Raw genomic sequence first — 23,272 nt, forward strand, 5'->3', positions numbered from 1 at the left:
TTTTTTTTTTTTTTTTAAATAAATGATCTTGGATGACTCCTTTAAGATTCGTAATGAGCTCTAAGACAACCCCATGGGCCCACACAGGCTATTTGGGCAAAAGTTGACTTTGCGTATCATCTTGTCTTTTGACTTGGACAGGATGGACCACTAACAACTGATTAATTGAATGGTAAGTCAACTAATGTGACTATCATAGTATTATTAGTTTTTGTGTATGTGTTCCAAAAATTAAAATTCTGTCATCATGAATTGTTCTTTTGAGTTATTTTCAAGGAATAGTTTGATCCAGTTCACAAAAATGATTTCAGTTTTCAAGCTCAACGCACTGACTAATTTTGGACTTTTTTTCACACAAATCTATCAGATGGCTTTTGAAATTTGTAAATGAATCATTTTGATGAATCATTTGCTCCAGTTCAGTTCACAAAAATGATTTGCTCATGATTGGAACTGATTCAGTTTAACTTATTGACTCAGTGAATAAATCAGTGAAGATTTTCAGTGAATAATTAATTGTTTGTCACAAAACTTTTGTATGACTCTTGAAATGTATTAATGAATAATTTGAGTTGAATCTTTTCAATCATTCAACTGACCCAGTTTACAAAAATGATTTGCTTATGATTGGAACTGAATCAGTTCTCAAGTTCAACTCAAAGATTTTCAGTATATGACAAACTAATTTTGGTCTCAAATCTATTTTATGGGTTTTGAAGAAGACTTTAGATACACTGCACAATTTTATTGGCTTTTATTGTGCTTTTGCATTCTTTTTGAAGCTTTTGAAGCTGTTCATCTCCATTAATATTGAATCATTAATATTATCTTAAATTTCTCCTTTTGTGTTTCACAGAAGAAAGTCCATTATAACAACATGCGAGAGAGTAAATGGGGACATTTTTAAATTGTGGGTGAGGGTTAGTTTTTCACATCCTTTTGACTAGATGTTAATTTATGAATTGTCACATTTTTGCACATTATTACTTATAAACAAAACTGTAAAGTAGCATATTGCAAGGTTTAACAGGTTTTTGTGACAGTATATTCTTCTCAGGGATCGTACAAGGTGCTTAAAAAGTACTTGCATTTGACTTTTTGAAAATGTAAATCCTGGAAAACCAATGAAAACAGCCATATTTATGAAAAGGTACTTGAAAAGTGCTTGAATTGTTCCAAGACAATATAGGCTTATATGAAATTAGTGTTTAATTTTTTTTCGATAAAAGAAATACAAACTTTTCACGTAAAATTTACGCTGAAGCGACAGTGTGACAGCTTATAAATACAGAGCCATTTTGCATAGCTAGGAGCATGGTATTGCTCATATATTTCCAAGTATATGATACAGCTTTAATTCTTCAGGTCAGTCATATATTAATGGGGGAAAAAAAGCAGTTTGAACTTTGAATGAGGAAAGTGATATCTTTGTCATAGTATCCTTTCAATGGCCGCTTTGCTTGTCGGTTGTGCCTTATAAGGCGTAGTTCAAATTTAAAATAATTACCTTGCTTCATTCTAGAATGAATCTGCATTTTTTTTTTTTAATGAATGGTTTACTAACTCACTCTTAAAGTCAGTCCCTTGCTGCCACCTACTGGCGTAACTATGTAACCTGCACTGAAGTTGTTGATAAATCCTGTCATTAACATACTCATTACCAAGTACACCAATATTATAATATACAAAAATAGTCATTATAAACTTTGCATTTAATATATATTATTAAATAAGTTGTATGTCGTATTTTGAATACCTTATATCTTTAATTTGAGTAAAAAAATTCTTAAATTAAATAATATTTTTAGAGTTATTGCAGTACAATCTTTTTGTAATCAGTTACATTTCATTTTACAAATGAAATCCTGTTTCCTTCTGTTATTACATCTTTTATTAAGAATCATATAGGAAGCTTATACCCTTTTTATGTTTGCTTTTCTGTATAGTGAAAAATTTTGGGCTTTAATGTTTATACCATTTTGTTTTATTAGTATATTTTTATCCATTTACCTTTTTTAGAATTTGAAAGATAATACAGATATTGTTTGATAAGTGAGATCTCTGATTGTAGTCCTTGAAAACCAAAAAAAGTAGTCCTTGAAAGTCCTGGAAATTCATTTTACAGTATCCGTACGAACCCTGTCTTTTGCACTCAGGATCCAGCGCGTGTTTGCTTTCGTCCGTGTTTGAATTAAGATGTGTGCCCCAGTCGTAGTTGAATTTTCCCCACAGATTGTAATGCCATTAAATAACCACCGAAAGCATAAATAAAGCTTGAATGGACAAGGTAATGGCTCATGAGATGAAATGAGCGAGCGAAGGCCCAGATAAGTGGTTTCCTTTGTGAAAAAATGGAAGGATTACTTCAGTATTGCATGATGGTCACTGACCGCTCACCATTTGAATGTCTGCTGGCATTGAGGGCAATGTGGTGGAGAGGATGTGGACTGGGCACGGTCAGAGTAGGATAATGGCTTTTCAATGCCGAACACATGGGGTGCCTTTTGAGTGGTGCACGAGACCGTCGGTCACCAGTCGTTCATCAATCACAGGAACCGCACAGGAGCGTTTTCATTTATCAGCTATGGCATCGGTGGTTTTGATTTTGTAAATGAAGCCACATGAATAAATGGCAAAATAAGATCTTACTGACAGATATTTGGCAATTATAATAGTTCCAGCTAACACATACGGCCTGTCACTGTGTCAGGTGTTTTGTGGACAGGTTTGTACACCTTCTTGGGAAAGAAGCTATTGCATAATGTTGATTTCTCAGAAATGGACAATTAAATCCTGCTTGCGCTCTGCTCTGCGTATAGGTATCGACGTAGTGCAAGATGACTAGCCTAGTTGTTTCTCCAGTGCTAATGGAGTGAATCGGATATGAGACTTTCACAAGAAAACATGGAAAACAGAAATGCTACTAGGATGAGACCAAAACACGTGACCCACTGATTTGCAGGGACTCGCACTTTGGTCAAACTTTGCAATTGTTATTTTGCGAAATGCCTTTAGGTTCCTAAACACGTCCAAAATTAACACTCGCCAAGCACTCCTTTTTCCTTTTTTTTTTTTTTTTTTTTTTTGACCTTTTCAATTAATCGTTTGAATTTGAAGTTCAACTCACTGAGATTTTCAGTAAATAACTAATTTCAGTCTATTTGTCTCATAAATCTACCGTATGGCTTTTGAAATTTTCTGAACGAATCATGTTTTTTTTCCCCCTCTTGAGTTCTTTACAATTATTATTCATTTGACCCAGATCACAGAAATGTTTTTTTTCTATCATTTGGTCAAACTTTGCGCTCTCCAAGGGCTAAATACAAGTAAACATTGGCTTTAGTGCGTAAATATGTTAATTGCCAGTAAGCCAATAACCTTCAACTGCTTATTGAGCAGCAAATCAGCATATTAGAATGATTTCTAAAGGATCATGTGACACTGAAGACTGGAGTGATGATGCTGAAAATGCATGGAAGCTTATTTCTGCCACTCAATAAAAAATAAAAATGGTAATTGCAACTTTTTATCTCAATTCTGACTTTCTCACAATTGCGAGTTTATATCTCATAATTCTGACTTTTTCTCGCAATTCTGTCTTTTTCTTACAATTGCGAGTTTATATCTTGCAGTTCTAACTTTTTCTCTCAATTGCGAGTTTGCATCTCGCAGTTCTGACTTTTTTCGCATAATTCTGACTTTCTCGCAATTCTGACTTTTTTTCTCTAAATTGCGAGTTTATATCACAATTCTGATTTTTTTTTTTTCCTTCTCAGAATTGTGAGATATAAATACGCAATTGCGAGTTATAAAGTCAGAATTGAGAGATAAACTCAGAAATCTGAGGAAAAAAAGTCAGAATTGCAAAAAGTCAGATATAATCTCGCAATTGTGAGAAAGAAAGTCAGAATTGTGAGATTAAAAAAATCGCAATTATCTTTTAAAATGTTTTACTCCGTGGCAGAAAGAAACTTACATAGCTTTGCATCACAGGAATAAATTACATTTTAAAATATATTCGAAACCCTTCTTTAAAATTGTAGTAATATTTCACAATACTACAGTTTTAATGTATTTTTGATCAAATAAATGCAGTCTTGGTGAGCATAAGAGGCTTCTTAAAAAAAACTTTTGAACGGTAGCTAATGAAGGAACTTGGTTTGGAAGCTTTAAATCACTGCTCCTTCCTACAACATATTCTGACTGTCATAGCAATTGAACAATCACAACACATGGGCAGGACTGGCCTGTGTCAATGTGTTATGACAAAAAGGGCTGTATTGTGTCAAATGGGTGTCAGCTGTGTTGAAGCACTTGTGCTGCATCTTCCCGATTGCTTTTCCCGGAGCACCTGATCCCCTCAGGTAATTGTATTGCTGCTGTCTGCCTCTTTAAATATAGACTCTTTTAATTGTGGTAGACAGCGGGGGGTTCTGGAGGATGGGACACTATTCCCCAAACACACACACACTGTCTCTTATGTAGGAAGCTAATTGTAGAGGACTTAAGTGAAGCTCAGCATGGTTTACTTTGACTGCCAGAGGAACAGTGAGTTTTGTTTAGGAAGCTCTTGAACCTCAGATCAGTCGATCATGAGAGTGATGGACCTGTTATGACTCACGTGGACCAGTACGTCAAGCGTATTTTACGCCCTAAGTTTTTTTAATCCTGGAAATAATGCTGATGCAATAACAAAGCAGAACTGACAACAAAACCGCCCTTTCAGAGCGTGCTTTGTCGAGGGTGTGGTGTTTTATGTAGTATTGTGGCAAATCTCTGTAAATTAACGTGTGCAGTCATCTGTTTTGGGGTTCATTAGGATTTGCTCCTCATATGTTTGACTGACAGGTCTTGTGTGACATGATCAGCTCCCTGGTGGTTTTAAAACATTGTTTATTTGAGTATCCCAACCAGCTCAACACAGCAATGTTGGCTCCACCAATGATGCCAGTTTGGAGAGAGATCTGTTTGGTCATCCAAAGTTGCGAATTTAACTAGGAATATTGCATAAAACATTTGTGATTGAAGTTCGGTTTCCATCCCATGTGTTCAAGAGAACAAAATCATCACTACCTGGGAAATTAGTGCAGAATATCTGTAATAAAAATGGAAGTTGCTGCAATCAGGAAAGCCACTGTGGCTCTTTATTCACACATCATAAATTACTTGCCCCTTAGTGCTCGCAGACGAAACACAATAAATGCTGTCATGTTGTTATCTTGCGTTATAGGGAGGGAATTATTCCAAATCATTCTGATGACAAACTTTGTCTCAGGCTTTTCAGAATGACCAAACATTTGAGATGCTGTAAGTTTTTTTTGTTGCGCATTGAGGGATTTTTCAGTAAACTTGTTTCGATCGTAGTTTATGTGCATGTCTTCTTATTGGATAAACAAATTATCCACCTCAGTGGAGTGCTTACGTTTTTTTTAATGCGCATTTTTACAATTTATGCGCGTCTTGGCGATTCCAACCAGCATTTTTTTTTAATGTGATATCCCAAAATTCGCATAAAAATACGTGAATGGAAACATGGCTAATGTCAGACAAAGAGGGGAGTGCTTTAAATATTATCATTATTTTTTTCAATTCCATTTGGTGTCGCTAGTAGTGATTATATTTTTATTTTTATTCATTTTACTTTCCATTTTTAAATATTTTGGGTAATACTTTATATTAACTTTAAAAAATCTTAAACAAGCACAATAAAATGTTTAACAGATCTGTAGTTCAAATACTTTGATTTTATATATTTTCATGAATTCACATATTATGAAACTTTGATATTTGACCTTTCTAATCAGGGTCCATTTTTTTTTTTTTAATAATGAAATGAGAATCATTAATAGTCATAATGTCAATGCAAAAAATTGTAATGGTCCAAAAATAGCAGAATTTCCTTTATGCTGGTGTTTTATTTTTTATTTTATTTTATTTATTCAAAATTTTCATAAATTCACATATGAATTTGTGACAATTGAATTTGTAACAAACTCCAAAATTAGTCCTAGTTAAAATTAGTCCAAAGTTTCTTTTTCTAACTGTTTGAATCCACATTAAAGGCTAAAGTATACTTCGTTTTTTTTTTTTTTATGCATACCGTAACATACGCGCACAGTCGAACGCACAGCCTTGCAAAGTATACTTCATTTGTCTAGCACACATACACAGGCGTTCGACACATGCACAGTTCTCTCGCCACAGGTTACAACCCATGTAAACATCTTTGTATTCTTTCATGCTAGATTTGTACAAGTGGGAGTACTTTCTAATCTCTTCGCACAATCTCTCATCTATGTAGGCCTCTATTCTCACAGTAAAAAGTGAAGTATACTGCGGGCTTAACTAATGATCTGTTAAACATTATATGTAAGGGGTAATGTTTAGACAGACTGCCATTATCACAAAATTCAGCCCTACAGGGTGATCAGGGTCTTGTGTAAGCCTAAGGGGATTTTGTTGTGATAACTGGCTGTACATTTGTCCCACTTGATACACAGCAACTTACCAAAGAAAAATAAAGAAATGGACATTGAATGCTTGATTGTAATTGAATTACACGAGAAGAAAGAGAGCACAGCTATAGAGCAATAATCATTCACACTAGGGTTGGGCGATATGACCAAATTACTTTACGATATGAGAAATTTATTTCACGATAACGATATGTATCACAATATAGTTATTTTGTGTTATTTCATTTAATTTCATTTCATTTCATTTCTGTTATTAAAAATAAGAAAAAAGAAGCAAATTACAAACAATAGGACAAATACAATATAACACAAATATGAATTAAACAAATTAAGTTTTTCAGGTTCAGTAGGTTTAACATGTAATTAGAATTAGTACAGAAATTTAATTATGCAATATTTTATTTTCTACATTTGATTGTCTTCACTGTATGAATTAACCCTTAAATGCATGAATGTTTCGCCAATCATTCTTACATATTCGGGTCTTTAGCGACCCGGATCTATATCTAACACGGATGGATCTCCACCTGTCGCGATAATATAAAAATTCCCCTAATTTTAGAATAACCATTACAGAAGAATAAAATAAAGCATATTTTGTTACCTTTTGGAGCTTGGAAGGGTTCATTTTGAGCAGATGTTTTATGCCATCATCACTGTCCTCGTCAGAGCTCTTTTCCCAGTACATTCAGCAAAATGATAGTTTTGAGAATATGTTTAAGATCGCGAATATGAGCCCATTCGCGATCTCAAACATATTCTCAAAACTATAATTTTTAACATCCTCAAATTCAATATTTTGATCGCTAACAGCTTCATTTAACTGCATTCAGTACTTACTCTGCAGTAAATTGCTGAGCCATTTCATGTTTTGCGTATTCTTTTGTTTTCTGTCTGAATGAAACGTCACTTCATCATTGCGTATCAGACATTGCCACTTTGTGGAATAAAGGTGAATTGTGCTTATTCCGTCATCAAAGATTCAATTATTGTTAGGCAGAAAAAAATATACGTACACTGATACACACCTCGGGTCGTTAGCGACCCTATGTAATGAATTGATTGAGGAAAACTAAGAAGGTTGATGTCTAATTTTGAGTAGGAGGGTAGTGAATGACGTCCCAGGTCGATAAATGCCCAAGGTATGCGTTTAAGGGTTAAATATAAATGTATTCTTATTAAAGCTAAAAAAAGTTATTCAGTCAAGAGCAGGAAGTTATTTTCTCTTTTGTTTGATTCACATTAATGACAGAGCAGCAAGTTTATTAGGCTGCTGTCACTTTAAGACCAAACGCACGGATCGATTATACTGATACACATCCGGTTTACACCCAACTGTTTACTTTCACTTGTGTTTACATGAATACTGCACATGATGGCCATTTTGACATGAGAACTGCAACTTGTGATCGCGTGCTGAGAGACGCAGCTTTCTGTGCGCGAATCAATTGTTTCAGAGATGTGTAATGTTTTTAATGACAGTTATGGTGACGTTATCAGTATACGCTGTAATTTTCAGACTTTATATTTCTCTTTTTTTAGCATTTTTCCCAGATTGTGTTCATCTCTCACCCTCAAGAAGTTCATGTGAACTGATATTCACCGATAAGCTTCACTTAAAGATCAGGATCAGAAGTAGCAAGCACACAAAAACATTATGGTTTCCATGAGCTCTAGATTGTTTCATTCATACATGCACAAGAGAATCGAGAGAAGGAATAAAATAAGCAGACTTAAAATAAAAAATGTAATTCTAGACAAACCCGCAGTTTATGTGCATTGTGTGTGTGGGGATGGGGGCGTTGTAGTAAACATACACCGGGTCCCGCTCTACATACTGTACTGTCAACAAGATTATATCTGATGTCTTCCTCCCCACACATTCTCGTGTACAGGCAGTTAAATAGTCCCACAAACACCGCCCGGGGGTCTAAACGGCGTCAGCGTTGAAGGAAATGCCACACGGATATTCTCCAGGGGTAGAGACATTCACCTTGTATAACACACACGCACACACACACACACCAGCTTACGGAGTTATTAGATTGAAAGCACCCCGGTCCAACAAATCCTGCCAGACTGCAGGGGAAGGTGCAGTTTACTCTGGAGAGAGAATAGAAGACAGCGGTTTGGCGTACAGAAGTGCGGAGCAACATGCACACATGCAAACACGCGTGCGACTCTGACCGAATGCTGGTGAGTGCATCATATAGTATGCCAGGGAGACATTCCTTGTAATTGTTTGTAAAGATTTTCTGTTTTTTTAATGTTTGGTCATTTATTTTTCTTGGTTATGTCATGCATGTGTGATGCATATGTTGACATTGTCGGCGCATGAGCGCACAGAAATTTCGGCGGAAAATTGCATGGATTTTTTGGATCACGATGAGTAGTGGGAAGAGTTTTAACATGCTAAAGTAAGTGGGGTGAGCTTGCAGGTCCGGACTGGGGTATGACGGATATGTTCAAGTTCTCCCTCGCTTTTCCTAATCCCACGCTCTGGTTTTGCATGCTTGAAAAATTATACTTACAGTACCATGATATTATGTTTTTTTTTTTTTTTCTTCCCCAAATGAGTATTGCTATTCTTTAAAGTACCATGTGAATAACTTGGTATAGGATTATGGTCATTCAGTACCATGGTCTTACTATGTTTTATTTTACATGATGTAATAATGGTGTTCTGTGAAGTTCCATGAAGTACCATGTGTCCATTAAGATTTCTTTGCATTGTGAAAATTGCAATTAACTAGTTTTTCCCTTCTGTTCTCATTACCCTAATGCAAAAAGAATTTCTTCTAATTTCTATAATGCAAAAAATTATAGTACTTAAATTGTGAAGTATTAATACATAATGTTAATGTTTGTTTTACAGCTTATAGTTTATGATTTACGTAAATAATTGTATTATAGTATTTAATAATGCTAAAACTACTATATTACTGTAATGAGAATTGAAAAAAAAAAATCTGGTAAAACATCCACATGCATTATGGTAATGAAACTTGGGGAGAAAATCTCCTTAATTGTCATAAAAATATCAGTGCAAAAAAAAATTTTTTTTTGCTGTGTGTTTATATATATATATATATATATATATATATATATATAAAAACACAGCAACAAAATTTTTTTTATTTTTTTTAATATTATATTTTTATATGATTTTATATATATATATATATATATATACACAAAATATCAAAAATATACACTAAAATACAAAATTATATAATTTTGTATTTTAGTGTATAGTTTTATCATTTTTATTTTATTTATTTTGCATCATATGATGTTCAAGAGATTTGTAGTTCATATACATTGATTTGTATAGTTTCATATATATTCACATAGTTTGACACTTGATCTAACTTTTTAATAAATTTTTCTTGCTTTGTATTTTCTTTGTTACGTTATTATTTTTTTTCCAGCAGAAATATGAGCTGGACTTGTTTTTTGAGAGAGAAATCAAATTTGAATGTAGCGTTCCCTTTTCCTTTCACTTCCTTCTAGACTCTCTCTCTCTTTCTCTTTCTCTGTCTCTTCCCCTCCCTCTTTCCTGTATGTGTATTTCTCCTCCTATTCCTCCCCTAAAGCTATGGATAGCAGCGTTGCGTCACAGAGTGGAGCTTGAGAAGGCTCTCTCAGCGCACTTGACAGAGTTTGAGTAGATTGCGCGCAGCTGCTGGTGAGTTTTCCGCTTCTGTCTTCACTACATATGTCTCTGGTTATACAGCAGATGGGTAGACATTATGCTTCCAAGGGTTTTTCTTTCATAAATGACTATTTTTATTTCATTTAGGTTGTTAATGTGAATGATTTAACTTTTAGTTATAATTTGAAAGCAAGTCCTGTACACACATGAACTATGCAAGTTGTAGTTAACTGTTAACTGTTAAGTGTTTGAGTTTTCACTCTTTCTTAGCGATTTCTGAAATCGGAGTGTATGTTTTCATTTTGTTTTTATAATAAACCAAAGTAAGAAATACTGTTAGCTAAAGTCATTCATGGTAAATTTTTGTCTTATCTTGACGTCAATTCAGAAATCAGTCTAAAAAAAATTGCATTGTAGTTGATATTCTTGCTCACTTTTTTGATAATGATGGCTGTTTTCCAGGTGTGGGTGTGGGTGTGTACATGCACATTTGGTTTTGCTGATGCTACATGTTGAAACACACACTGAGAGGAATGTTTCTTGCGAAAAAGTGAAGTTAGTCGGTCTCCACTGCTCCTTTAGCATGGATGGACTTGTCCTTCTGGTCATACTTACACTCAAAAGTAAAGGTTCTTTATTGGAATTGATGGTTCCATTGGAAACTTTCCATTGTTCTTTTAAGAACTGATCACTGAAAGCTTCTTTGGGGAACCAAAAATGGTTCTTTTATGGCATCACTGTGAGAAATCCATTTGGAACCTTTATTTTATTAAGAGTGTAGCAATTTTTTTCTTGAGCTCTTCCAGTTTAGAACGGCAACCAACCTTTTCTTATTTAAAATTGAATTAATGAAGATCTGCCTTGCAGAACTTCTAGCTCCATTTAGGGCACTGAAATGTGTGGAAAAGCAATTTGGAGAGGAGAGAACCAAAATAAGTCTCTTTTGTGCTAGAATAGCCTTTTTTTAATGGCCACGAGACCTTGTGAGCTTGTCCCAGACTTGGCAAACTCTGTTGGCCTGGGGTAAACTTTGCTTTTCGAGGGAAGTGATTGTGCAGTGGCTTGTACGTGAACCACAGGTTTAGTTTAAAAAGGCTGTCTCAGTATTAGTCACTCAAGGAAGTTTTAGTTCTACCATGGTTACCAAATAGGCCTTTCATGTTCTCAGTACGTAAGCATGGAAATCCCACACTGCTCTGCAGACATTTGTCATCAGCTTCTGTGAATGAGATGGTAAACCAGACTGTTTGTGGCTGGTCTTTTGTGGTGTGTTTTTGACTCAAACCATGACACAACAAACAGGAGTTTGGCTACATTCTTTTGGTTTCACCTGCCTGGCTGTTGAAGCTGCAGGTTAATTCTGGAAGATTTTATTTGGCATGAATGCGCAAGATTAATCTCCGGAAATGAGGGCTTGACCACTGGCGGCCTCCATAGTGGAACTTGCATTGTAAGTATGGAAGTGTTTGGATTAGATCAACCAGATTGATTTGTAAGAATATGCGGTAACACTTTACAGTAAGGTTTCATTAGTTAACTACATTAGTTGACATGAACTAACAGTGAACAATACTTCTACAGCATTTATTAATTTTAGTTAAAGTTAATCTGGTCACACTTTAGTTTAGGGTCCAATTCTCACTATTAACTAACAATTAACTACGACTTATTGATAGTTAGTACGGTAGTTGTTAAGTTTAGTTATTGGGTAGGATTAAGGGATGTAGAATATGGTCATGCAGAATAAGGCATTAATATGCACTTTAAAAGTACTAATAAACAGCCAATATCCTAGTAATATGCATGCTAATAAGCAACTAGTTAATAGTGAGAATTGGACCCTAAACTGAAGTATTACCGTTAATCTCAACCATTACTTAATAATTTTAATAGGCTATCAAAAGTTCTATCTGTTAACATTAGTTAATGCACTGTGGACTAACATGAACATTTTTATTAACTACACTTTTAAAAAAAATGCTGGGTTAAAAACAACACAAGTTGTGTTGAAAATGGACAAACCCAGCGATTGGGTTATTTTGATCCAGTGGCTGGGTTAAATGTTTCCCCAATCTGCTGGGTAGTTTTATTTAACTCAACTATTGTTAAAAAATTACTGTATTGCTTGCTTAAATTGAACCCAAAATATGTTGGAAATTAACATTTATTAGTAGGTTTAATGAATAATAATTAAACAATAAACATTTATTAAATTGCTTATTAATAAATGTTCACCTTTTGATTATTATTGTTGCCTTTAGTAATAATGTGTCTGATTTTTAATTTTCAACCAATTTTGGGTTCATTTTAAGCAGCCATATAGTAATTTTTAAACTATAGTTGGGTTAAATAAAACTGCCCAGCACATTGGGTAAACATTTAGCCCAACCGCTGGGTTAAAACAACCCAATCGCTGGGTTTGTCCATTTTCAACCCGACTTTTTTAACATAGCATTTTTTAGAGTGTAGTTAATAAAAATGTTCATGTTAGTCCACAGTGTGTTAACTAATGTTAACAGATAGAACTTTTGATAGCCTGTGTACACTCTAAAAAATGCTGGGTGAAAATGAAAAGAGTTTAGTTTAGTTCGTGTTATCGACATGTCGAGAAGACACTGTTTTCTGCACTGTGAAAGCAAATCCACTTTGCTGCACTTCAAAAGGATGAGGACTCTGGCTCGAATAGATATGGTAAAATCAACGCCATCGTTACTGTTTGTATCACTGTGTAACAAGTGCTGAAATTCACATATGATAATGAGTGTTTCCTTTGATGCGCTGTAAGTGGTAGACTAAACACAACGGACTGGGCCACCTGACCATTCAGAGCAGAGCAGGCTCTCGGAAAGGAGGAGTTTAGAGTGACCAAATCTTTTATCAAACCATTTCAGACACTGTGAGAAAAGAGGTGATGCTGCAATGTATATTATGAGAAAATTCAAGTATTTTTTTTACCTTGGATGCATGAAAACCTGTTGTAAAAGACCTCCAAAACAAAATTAGGAATAGCACTTTAACACATTTTGTAAAGTGTTACTGAATACTGAATAGTTGGCTGAACATGAACATTCGGTCATCTTTGTCGTACCAAAACAGTGTGAATTCTTCTGTGGAAAAAATACATTTTAATGAATATCCTAGATTGTTTTTGTTCATAACTTCAAAAAGGTCATAAATTATAAGAAATAGTCTATAATATGACAGTTTTCTGCTTGCTAAATGTATTTTGGTTTTTGCATGTGTCATAATCCTATAGTAGCACCTCAATCTTGTGTCCTAAACAGAGTAAATTTAGACCATGGTCACTGTGCATCTGGGCCACTGGTGTGGTAATGCGTTCTTTCCTCTTAATTGTTCCGGATGTCCACTGACCCAAAGCTGTGACCCATCAGTCACTAGCCCCTGTCTGCATACTTCTGTGACTTCTCGTATTCTGGTCATTTCCTTGCTTTAGACTAGTTTTATCTCTTTTAGAGTCATAATTAGAGTTTTAGAGTTATTTGGAATAATGCTTGCTGCATACTGCGCAGTATGTGCTGTGTCTAAAACAAATTATGTAATGATAAATGCTTCAAACTTTAGTACTTTGGAGGTTTAATCGAGCTGTCAACTTAGGGATAAGTATGACATTTTTAATTTCTACAAATTTAAATAAATGGTCCTTCATAAATCATTCTAATATGCTGATTTGCTGCTCACGGAAACATTTCTTATTATTTCAGGATTATTTGATGAATAGAAAGTTCAGAAATCTTACTAATCCTAAACTTTTGAACGGTATACATACACATTTACCATTTATGGTAGGATTGTCCATGCATACAGACAAATAAAGATGCTGTGCACAGCATACACATTGCAGAAATAGTAAGAGCGTACAGTTAGTATTACTATTTTAAACAGCTATAGAAACAGGGCTGCTTGATGCTGGATTCTCTGTGAATGTGCTTAAGGTTCTTCTGGTGTCATTGGATCATTACATGGAAATTATGGAAAAGTTTGCCTGTAGCCATTTGTATTTTGGTTGGGAGGTATAAGAGATTATGTGAGAAGGTTTGGATTGGATAAAATTATTCCTTTACGATAAAAAAAACAAGCTAAAAACCACATGGACTCACAGTTTGTTCAAAAGAATTGCAATAACGTGGCTTTCTGTTTTTAGCCCCAGTTTAAGAGAACTCAAGGAAAACAAAGCGTGGTGAACCAAGCTAATATAACACCGCCTTGGTTTGCGTAAATGCCCTTTTATTTTTTAATCTATCTTCTTTTAATGTGTACTTTATGGGCCAGACGCTTGTTTTGGAGTCAACGGCTGTGGCAAGTATGGCAGTTCTCCGTCCAGAGGAGGCTGGTACTGCAACACCTCTGATTTCACTTTCCTTCAATGGTCGTTTTTTTCTATATGCACAGAAGCAAAGAAGTCAAAAGAAGTTTGGCTGTGGCTTCAGTTGCGTAATTGCTCATTCACATAATTACTTAACCACACCATGTGTCTGGGTGTAGTTTGCAAACTAAAGAACTTATAGTCAGGTTAGATGCAGTTACAAAATGCAGTGCCATTATCCATGATGACACAAGTTTTCTTGTTTATTTGTATGGAAAAATTCGGCTACGCTTCAAGTTCACAAGTTCACGCCCAGCTCTAAGTTTTTTTTGATGACATCCTCATAAGATATTATATAAATGGAGAAAAAAACCCAGTTGAGTCTTTAAGACTTCTACCAGCTGTAACAGAACTCTTACTCACTCTAAATGGTTAGATTAGGGTAGTTAACTATGTTCTGGATGGGTGTTTGACCGTTGGTCTTAGTAAGTGTAGCTTGACAGATAACTGTATTTGGGTTTAACTCAAGAGGGATATGAATCAGCGTTTAATAAGTCTGAATGTATGTTTTGGTCTGTTGTGTTTTACTGAGAGCGTGTCAATGTTTATAGACGTCACAAGCATCAGACGGGACACTCACAGCTGCGTGAGTGTGAAACAAGACATTTAAGGCTGTTTAGTGATTCACACTATGATGCTGTCAGGGTTGGGCTGATTTTAAGCCTGGTTTATAATCATGAGACTTTGTGTGCTTTAGAATCATTCTGTTTATGAGTTTGTGTTTTCATTAAAAGTGAAAAACATTACTAAAAGTGCTGGATTATTCCACAGACGGAACTCTGAGAATTAAATGGAATATCTAGTTTACTTGCTATGGAAAGGATTAGTTCACTTTAAAATGAAAATTACCCCAAGCTTTACTCACCCTCAAGCCATCCTAGGTGTTTGACTTTCTTCTTTCTGATGAACACAGTCGGAGTTATATTAATAAATATCCTGACGCATCCAAGCTTTATAATGGCAGTGAGCAGGATCAACGAGTATGAAGCCCATACATCCATCATAAACATACTCCACACGGCTCCGGGGGGTTAATAAAGGCCTTCTGAAGCGAATCAATGCATTTGTGTAAGAAAAATATACATTTTTAACCAGTTATAAAGTAAAATATCTAGCTTCCGCCAGGCTGCCTTCCATATTCAACTTAGGAAGAAAGTGTAACGCCTCTCGCAGTTCAAAACGCTTACGCTACATCCTACGCCTTCCGTATTCAACTTACGGCAAAAGCATAACTGACGTGACGTCATTTCAAAAGTGAATTAATCCTTTAAGTTCCTTAAAGCAGTGTTATTTTAGTATCATTGAGATACTATTATAGTTTTTATTAATATTTTGAATTTGTTTTTTATTTTTATATTTTCTGTTTTTATTTTCATTTAAAAGTTTTTGTAATTTTGTCTTTTTTTATGTCATTTTGTTATAGTTTTTGTCATTTATTTCAATTTTCGTTTTAGTACATCAAGTTAAACTAAATGAAAATGAAAAAAATTGCCTTGGCAACTAGCTGAAATTAAGTAAGATTCAGTTTTTTTTTTTTTTTTTTTTTTAATGTTTTCTTTTATTTCAAGTAACAACAAATATGTTTTTTATGGTTTTAGTTATAATACTATAATATAATAACTATAACTATAATAACCCTACCTTAAACAAACTCTGAGTGTCTTAATTTGATGCCTCTTACATATTCTTCAAAAGCACTGATTATATCAACCTGGTTCAGATTCAGCCTACTTTTGGCATTTTTAAGTGCAAAATGCATTGGACGGTCAGTGAACGTGTCCTTAGGTGTGGTGTCTGAGGTTAAAACAATAGCAGTGCATGTGAGATGTTTCATAGTCTATTGCAGTACAATCATGATTCAGTGATTTTGGTTAGAATCTGAAGTCAGTCAGTTTCAGGTCTTGTTTGGACTTTTGTCATTTTTTGCCACGTGAGAACCACAGCTCAATGATGGTCAGTTTCATGAAATCCAGTTTCATATCTCATATGGTAAGAGTGAGAAAGGTCCAGAGAACTGTGGGAAGCGTGTTGAAGAGCGTGCTGTTTGGGTGTGACCTTCACTAACTCCATTAATTATGTTTATGCATTATTATTTCAGGTAGCATAAATGCGCAATCATATTATAGTGTGAAGCATTTGCGTACTTAAGCAATGTATGTGTAGCACAGGTGTGCTTTTTACAATTTTTTCCCTTGCAAGTTTTATTTGATGTTGCTCAATTTTGTAATGTCCCTCTGTTTGAATTTCAGCATATCCTGTTACCCAGTTTAGAGTTCCTAGTAGTTGAACAAGCTATTCTTGAAGTCAAGCCATTCTTTGAAAATGTATTTTGCTTTGCCACATTGAAAGTGAAACTTGTAGTGTCTGCTAGCTTTGAGGTAATCTGCATACTGGAGTACTCCTAAAAGTTTTTTTTTTTTTGCAGATACTGTATATTTATTTAAAATTTACTGTCTTTAACAAATCAAAAATATTGATGACTTGTGTTGCACTGCAAAAGTTGTCTAATTAAATGCTCTCTAGAATGAGAATGTCCTCCCCTTCAACCTACGAGGCTGTACATAGCAAGTCATCTTTATGTGTGCTCTGATATATCGGTGATATAGACAAAAAAATAGCATTAATTAAATAAATGAGCTAGACGTCCACCGAAACGTCCTGTTTCAACAAGAAATACATCAAGACGAGAGAAAACTGTGCTTGTTTTGCAATTTCATGAGGTTTTTGAATAAATGGTCCTATAAATGGATAAATGGATCATTTTATATATATAACAATCTAATAATACTATTTATTTTGACAATCAAAGCAGTATTTATTTGGCAAAAAACCCATTGTGGACTTGCAAATTTAAAGAACTACCCGTAAAACAGTACAATTGTGACAAAACTGTGATTTTAGTATTATTTTTATCATGCTATGTTGATACTAGACAAAATATAATAATATTATATATAATAAAAGTAGTAGCATTTTTTGCCATTTCCCAGTGTTCTCCATGGTACTTTGTTGCTCGCACATAATTTCATTCGCCCTTCGAAACGGCGAGGGCAAATTTCTCATGCAGCTTTCCATGAAAGGAGAGATTAAATGCTGACACAATTATCTGTGTGCGAAAGAGGGATGAAAATGTACATTATGTAAGCCCAGGCGAGCTGCGCAGTTGAAGGGAACAGGTGCTCAGTTTTGTGACAGACGGTTTAATCCTGCACTAAAGGACACTGCACTTGACATTTGACCTGAAACTCTTCACACTGTATGCACAGCACCCCCTTCACCAGATACATACAAGAGAACATGCTTGCCGCATATATACCACAGAACCTGTTCACCATTGGTCCCCTTCACTCCAGGTCATCTTTGCAGATTGATGCTTATGAAATATATAAAAAAAACTGTTTTTTCATTCATGAGAAGCTTTTGCACATTAAGGCTTAATTGCTTGAAAGATTATTGAGGGGCGAAATGAGGGCATGAAATTATTAATGCCTACATAACATCATAATCCTCAGATGAATGAGCTCTGATAAATGGGGATGTTTTATCTGTCATAACGACGAGCGAAACATGTTTCCAGTGACAAGTAATTTGATTTTTGGTTGTTTTAGCCTTGCTATTTTGGGCTTTTTGTTAAAGGTACACTATGTAACTTTTGGCTCTCTAGCATTTAAAAAAAAAACTGCATGTATTTTGTGGAAGAACATTGTTTTTGTTGTGCTTCGGCTCTGCGTAAACATGACCCCTCACAATAGATAATGCTTTACAATGAACTAGATAGCTACATATGGTGAAAATTATCTGTTCAATAAAATACCTTACTCACCTGTTGAGTAATAGAAACAGCATCTCCACATCACTTTTACATTTCAAATCCCTCGGTTCTCGCCATCTCCAAAAAGACAAGCCAATGTTGATTCTTGTTTTATTACGAGCTATTTCGCTTTCTCTTTTTGCCAACAGACTCTCCTTTTTTAAAACATGTGATTCCTGATTTAGCTGCTCCATGTCAGCTTTTCTCACTCGTTGTGACAACTAACCTTTGACACTCCCACACCATACTCGCGTCACAGTATCCAGAACAACTTTTCTCTATTTACAGATATGACAAGAGTCACACATGGTGGAGTGACGCATTTACAAATTTTCCTGCGAAAACCATCCCAAAAGATCTAAAATATAAACATTTTTATAATGGCTTACCATAGTAAATCAGGGTAAGACAAAAACATGTTTTGGAAGATGAATTAATGTATTGACTCATTATTTAAATTTTATTAATTTTGAACAACAAAAAAGTTACATAGTGTACCTTTAAAGGCACAATATGTAAGATTTTTGGATTAAAATATCCTAAAACCACTAGAACAGTGTTATATATTTTGTTGAATTGTGTACTTGCATTATCCCAGATGTTTCCAAGAATGTTTAAATCCAGAGAATTTGTGAGAATTCGTCACCTGTCAGTGACATCGTAACTGCGTTACTATTGATTTCTGATTTTATTTTGTAGAAACCATGGAAACACCAAAGACATTTTAATATATTATGTTTTATTAGTCAAGGGAAAAAATGTTTGGATACATTTATAGACAGAAACTAATCACTGTTTTATAGCTCAACACTGTTAGTCTTATTGTTTGAATCTCGTTTTCTTGATTTTCCGCTAGTACCATGTTTTTACCATGCCTCAGAGAAAAACACTATTTTGTCAATTGGCTAAAATAGCATAACCAGATGCAGCTTTATTTTTAGAGTAATACAGTTAATACAGCATTTTCTCTGTCATACAGTATGTTTTAAAAATTAATTTCATGCCATTTAGCAACACAAGCCATCCAGCATTTATTAATATGATATTCTAATATCGATCTAGTTTACTGCAGTGTGCAACAAGTGTCTCATAGCAGCCGCCGAGCGAACGCACAGAGTAACGTTATAACAATTTTCAACACACTCAAATGTATCTAATATGATAAACAGCGCTGCGTTACCCTACATGCGCTTGACCGGAAGAAGCAGAAGCGGCGACTGTGGCATAATAAAAGTTCAGCTGCTATCGAGACGTGTGTCGCGTTCGTCTCTCATTAGCAGTCGTTCCAGCGGCCTCGTTCAGCTCCCACAGCACTTGACCCTGCTCTGCTTCATACTACAGTAACATTAATAATCTCATCCATGAACATGATTTCTGCCCGAGTCCCGTCGGATTCCTTTCCACCGGCTGTGAGGTGAAGACGACATCTCCCATGATTCCGCGCTCAATCTCGGCATTATCAAGCTACGCCTTTGTTTTGAATAGGTGAAAAACTACATATTGTGCCTTTAACTAAATACGTTTTTGTGTTTGTTGTGAGTGTGCACATAGCTAAGAATGGTGCCACATGTCCCTAAATTCGATAAGCCCCTCTGGACACTTGTGTGTGTTCACAGCTGTCGGTTTCTCTCTGCTGTTCACTTACATTCACCTCCACACTTCAAACACATCGCCCCTTCCTGAGGCCCATGGGTAATCCAGCACAACTTCAAAATCAGACAGCCTACACACACATTCAGCTGTCCTTGGCTTTGATCCCTGGCTGAGGGTCCCTTAATTGCCCAACTGTTTGGTCAGTGCTTGAAGTCTCTTGATTTAGCTGTTTCAGAAAGACTCAACTGTGCGTGTTTTCATAAAGCAAATCTCAAAATAAATATCCATTTTTCATAATGTACATAGTTTGTGATGCCTAAATTTGCTTATATTATTTAAAATGGCTCCTTAAATGATGATTTTAGTTGGTTTTATTTATTTAGACAAAATAGTGTATTATAGGTGTACTCCAGATGTGAGATTGTTTTAAAAACAATCAACAACATGATTCTGCCTACTAAGATACCACATTTTCACAAAATTCCCAGAATGCACCACAACCCATTGAGAGAAGACACAACCCACTGAGAAGTAGCCTGTGTTTTACAGAACATCATTATGCGTTTACCTTCAATTTTCTCTAGAAGTTCTTTATCACCTCTCTCCTTATCACTTTACTGTAATCACTAAATGGGTGTGGATCGCGCATCTCATGTCACTGCCCTGGAGTCAGGTTCACACTCTCAGCCGATCCATAAACGGCTATGAGTCCCATTCTCCTTCAGACAAATGTGTCGTAACTCGTCAGAGCACATTAGTCCCTACCAGTGATTCAGCTCGGCTCTCCAAACACAGAAAAATCTGCCCGTTGTCATAACAGTGGCTCATGACACAAACACAGTTACGTGAGTATACAGGCTGTTACGCTGACCGCTGAGCAGGAAGTTTTACTGCAAAGAGTAATAACCTGTCATCTTTTCTCTTTCAGTCATAATCCCCACTACAAAAAACTCTAATGCTCTGTAGTTGTTGGTGTGTGTGTGTGTGTGTGTGTGTGTGTGTGTGTGTGTGTGTTAGATCACTGTTGTTCACTTTCTACATGTATTTAAATATAGTTTTTTCTACTATATCATTTTCATTTCATTCTTGTGAAGTGTTTGTGGAGTACAAGTTCAGAATTTATTATTTTATTTTATTTTATTTTATTTTATTTTATTTTATTTTATTTTATTTTATTTTATTTTATTTATTCTTTAGCAGACCTCAGGGAATCCCTGGACCTAAATTTGAAAACCTTTTCAAATGCCTATGGAGACCAAAATTTAGCTTTTCCCCCCCCAATATGTGCTGAATATGTGCCCCATTATGTTATGAATATCTATAAAGCTCTGACATCTGAAGCCCATAGTATACTTAGTAGCCTTCCAAAGTATACTCCATTTGATAGCATGCTGACACATGCGTTTTTATTTATTTTTTAATAAACAAGTTTCGTCTTTGTCCAATGTCTGCGCTATTTTTCTCCAGAAGTTATGACCGATAAAATTTCTTAGTACTTTTTTTAAAATAAAATTGCGGCTATCTCATATCTGTTGTTGCAGTCTCCAGTATTTTGTTGTTCTTCCATCTCTTAAGTTTCATTTTCTGCTCTGAAATAACGGCCTGGGCCAATGTTCCCACCTTGTGGAACAACGGATTGGTGCAAACCAAATTCAGTGCGCATGTGCGTACTGTTCGTACAAAGTACGTGTGGTTCGTACAAAGTACGTGTGGTTACAAAAATCAGGCAGCAATCATACAGTACGCGTCTACTATTCTGGTGATGAAATTTGCGGCACGCGCATTGTTTGCGGACCCTCGCATGTACATAAAAACCAAAGTAAGCTTTGGGCTTAAGCATGCACCAATGTTTAAAGGGATAGTTCACCTAAAAATGAAAATTCTGTCGTCATTTACTCACCCTCAAGTTCTCTCAAAAGAAGATATTTTGAAGAATATGGGTATCCAAACAGTTGATTTTTGGAACTATGGAAGTCAATGGGGTCCATCAACTGTTTGGTTACCGACATTCTTCAAAATATCTTCTTTTGTGTTCAGCAGAAGAAAGAAATTCATACAAGTTTGGAACAACTTGAGGGTCAGTAAATGATGACAGAATTTGAATTTTTGGGTGAACTATCTTAAATTCTGTTCTGTGCTAAAGTGATTTGTGTGGTCACATTGAATCCATATTTGACCATTCATGCCTTTAAAGCGGCTGCAGCTTTGCACAAAGTCACAACAAGCCCTTGAATCTGAAAAACATGAAAGTACACCTAACCTAATTGTGCTCATTGTGGTAGACCATGTCATGCCTATTACAGACAACAAGGCCCATTTAAAAGCAAGCTCTATTTAAAAAGTTTATGGAGCCGAGGCTGCCTTTCTTCCTTGGGGTAGAACCCTTTTGAGGTGGAGTCCAGTCTGAGAAAGAGATGAGCCAAATCTAATCTCCACCGCCCCATCAGATGGGTTCGCAAGAGTGCACAGCAGATGATTAGCTCCTCAGATTAGAGGGGCTTTGGACATCTGAAGACTGATTTGGTTGTTGGGGAAGACCAGGACTACCCTAAAACTGCCCTGCCCCCATGAGCGCTTAACCTGACTAGACACCAAGGGGGTGGATTAATTGGATATCTTTGGGGGGAAGGGGATGAACTGGGACCCTTCCATGCGGTTTAGGGGTGTGTGACGGTACTGAAGTGCTGTTCTTTGCCGCCATGGACCGCCGTGAACCATGGAAGCCCACGGATGGGGCAGGCCTGCACACATCCCATGATGTGGAAGGTAAGAAGAGGGGACGGTTGACTGATCGCTATTTTTCAATATGCGTCATTTCGGAGGGATTTGGACTAAGCTTGAGTAGGTGTGGCAGTCTATGCTTTTATATTAAACAGCAAGCTGCAGACATGAAGGTGTGTGAACATGAAACCTGTTGTGATTCTTGGTTGAATCAGTTTTTGAGATCTTCTAAGGAAGAATGGAGCTTTTCTCAAGGATTTTAACTCTTCAGAGCTGTCTGTGCAACTTTAGCTCGAATTAGATGATTCACATGACTCTTTGTGGTTGCACATGCTTGTGTTGGCAAGGCCACTGTTGGCTTTATCACAAATGGTATACTTTTTTGCACATCTTTTTTGCTATGCTTAAATTGGTTAAATCTTTACAGCGTTCTACTACCCAAACAGTCCATGTGATATATCATATCTGGGACGTCCCCTAAACGACTGTACCATTTTCATCTGATGAGATCACTATGTATATGGATAATCGTTCAAATGTTTGCGGTCAGAAATATATCTTGGAAGAAATTGATACTTTAAGCAAGTATGCTTTAATCAACCATGACAGTAAAGACATTTACAGTATAATGT

At 35.7% G+C, this 23,272-nt stretch overlaps 1 protein-coding gene across 4 annotated transcripts in view; it reads left to right on the top strand.

The window, feature by feature from the left end:
* plekhg5b (pleckstrin homology domain containing, family G (with RhoGef domain) member 5b) overlaps window positions 1-23,272 on the top strand; it is a 79,188-nt gene that overhangs the window by 22,279 nt on the left and 33,637 nt on the right. Inside the window, exon 1 of one of the 4 annotated variants that reach the window (XM_051881150.1) lies at window positions 8,527-8,672. The exons of 1 other annotated variant lie outside the window; for it this stretch is intronic. In XM_051881150.1, the coding sequence (XP_051737110.1) occupies window positions 8,631-8,672 (42 nt within the window). In that variant the 5' untranslated portion in view covers window positions 8,527-8,630. Of the gene's footprint in view, window positions 1-8,526; window positions 8,673-10,011; window positions 10,165-11,382; window positions 11,582-23,272 lie in introns of those variants that run through there. 2 more of the 4 variants (XM_051881151.1, XM_051881152.1) reach the window with 2 other exon arrangements.

Source organism: Ctenopharyngodon idella, chromosome 22 (genome assembly GCF_019924925.1).
Source record: "Ctenopharyngodon idella isolate HZGC_01 chromosome 22, HZGC01, whole genome shotgun sequence".
NCBI lineage: Eukaryota > Metazoa > Chordata > Actinopteri > Cypriniformes > Xenocyprididae > Ctenopharyngodon > Ctenopharyngodon idella.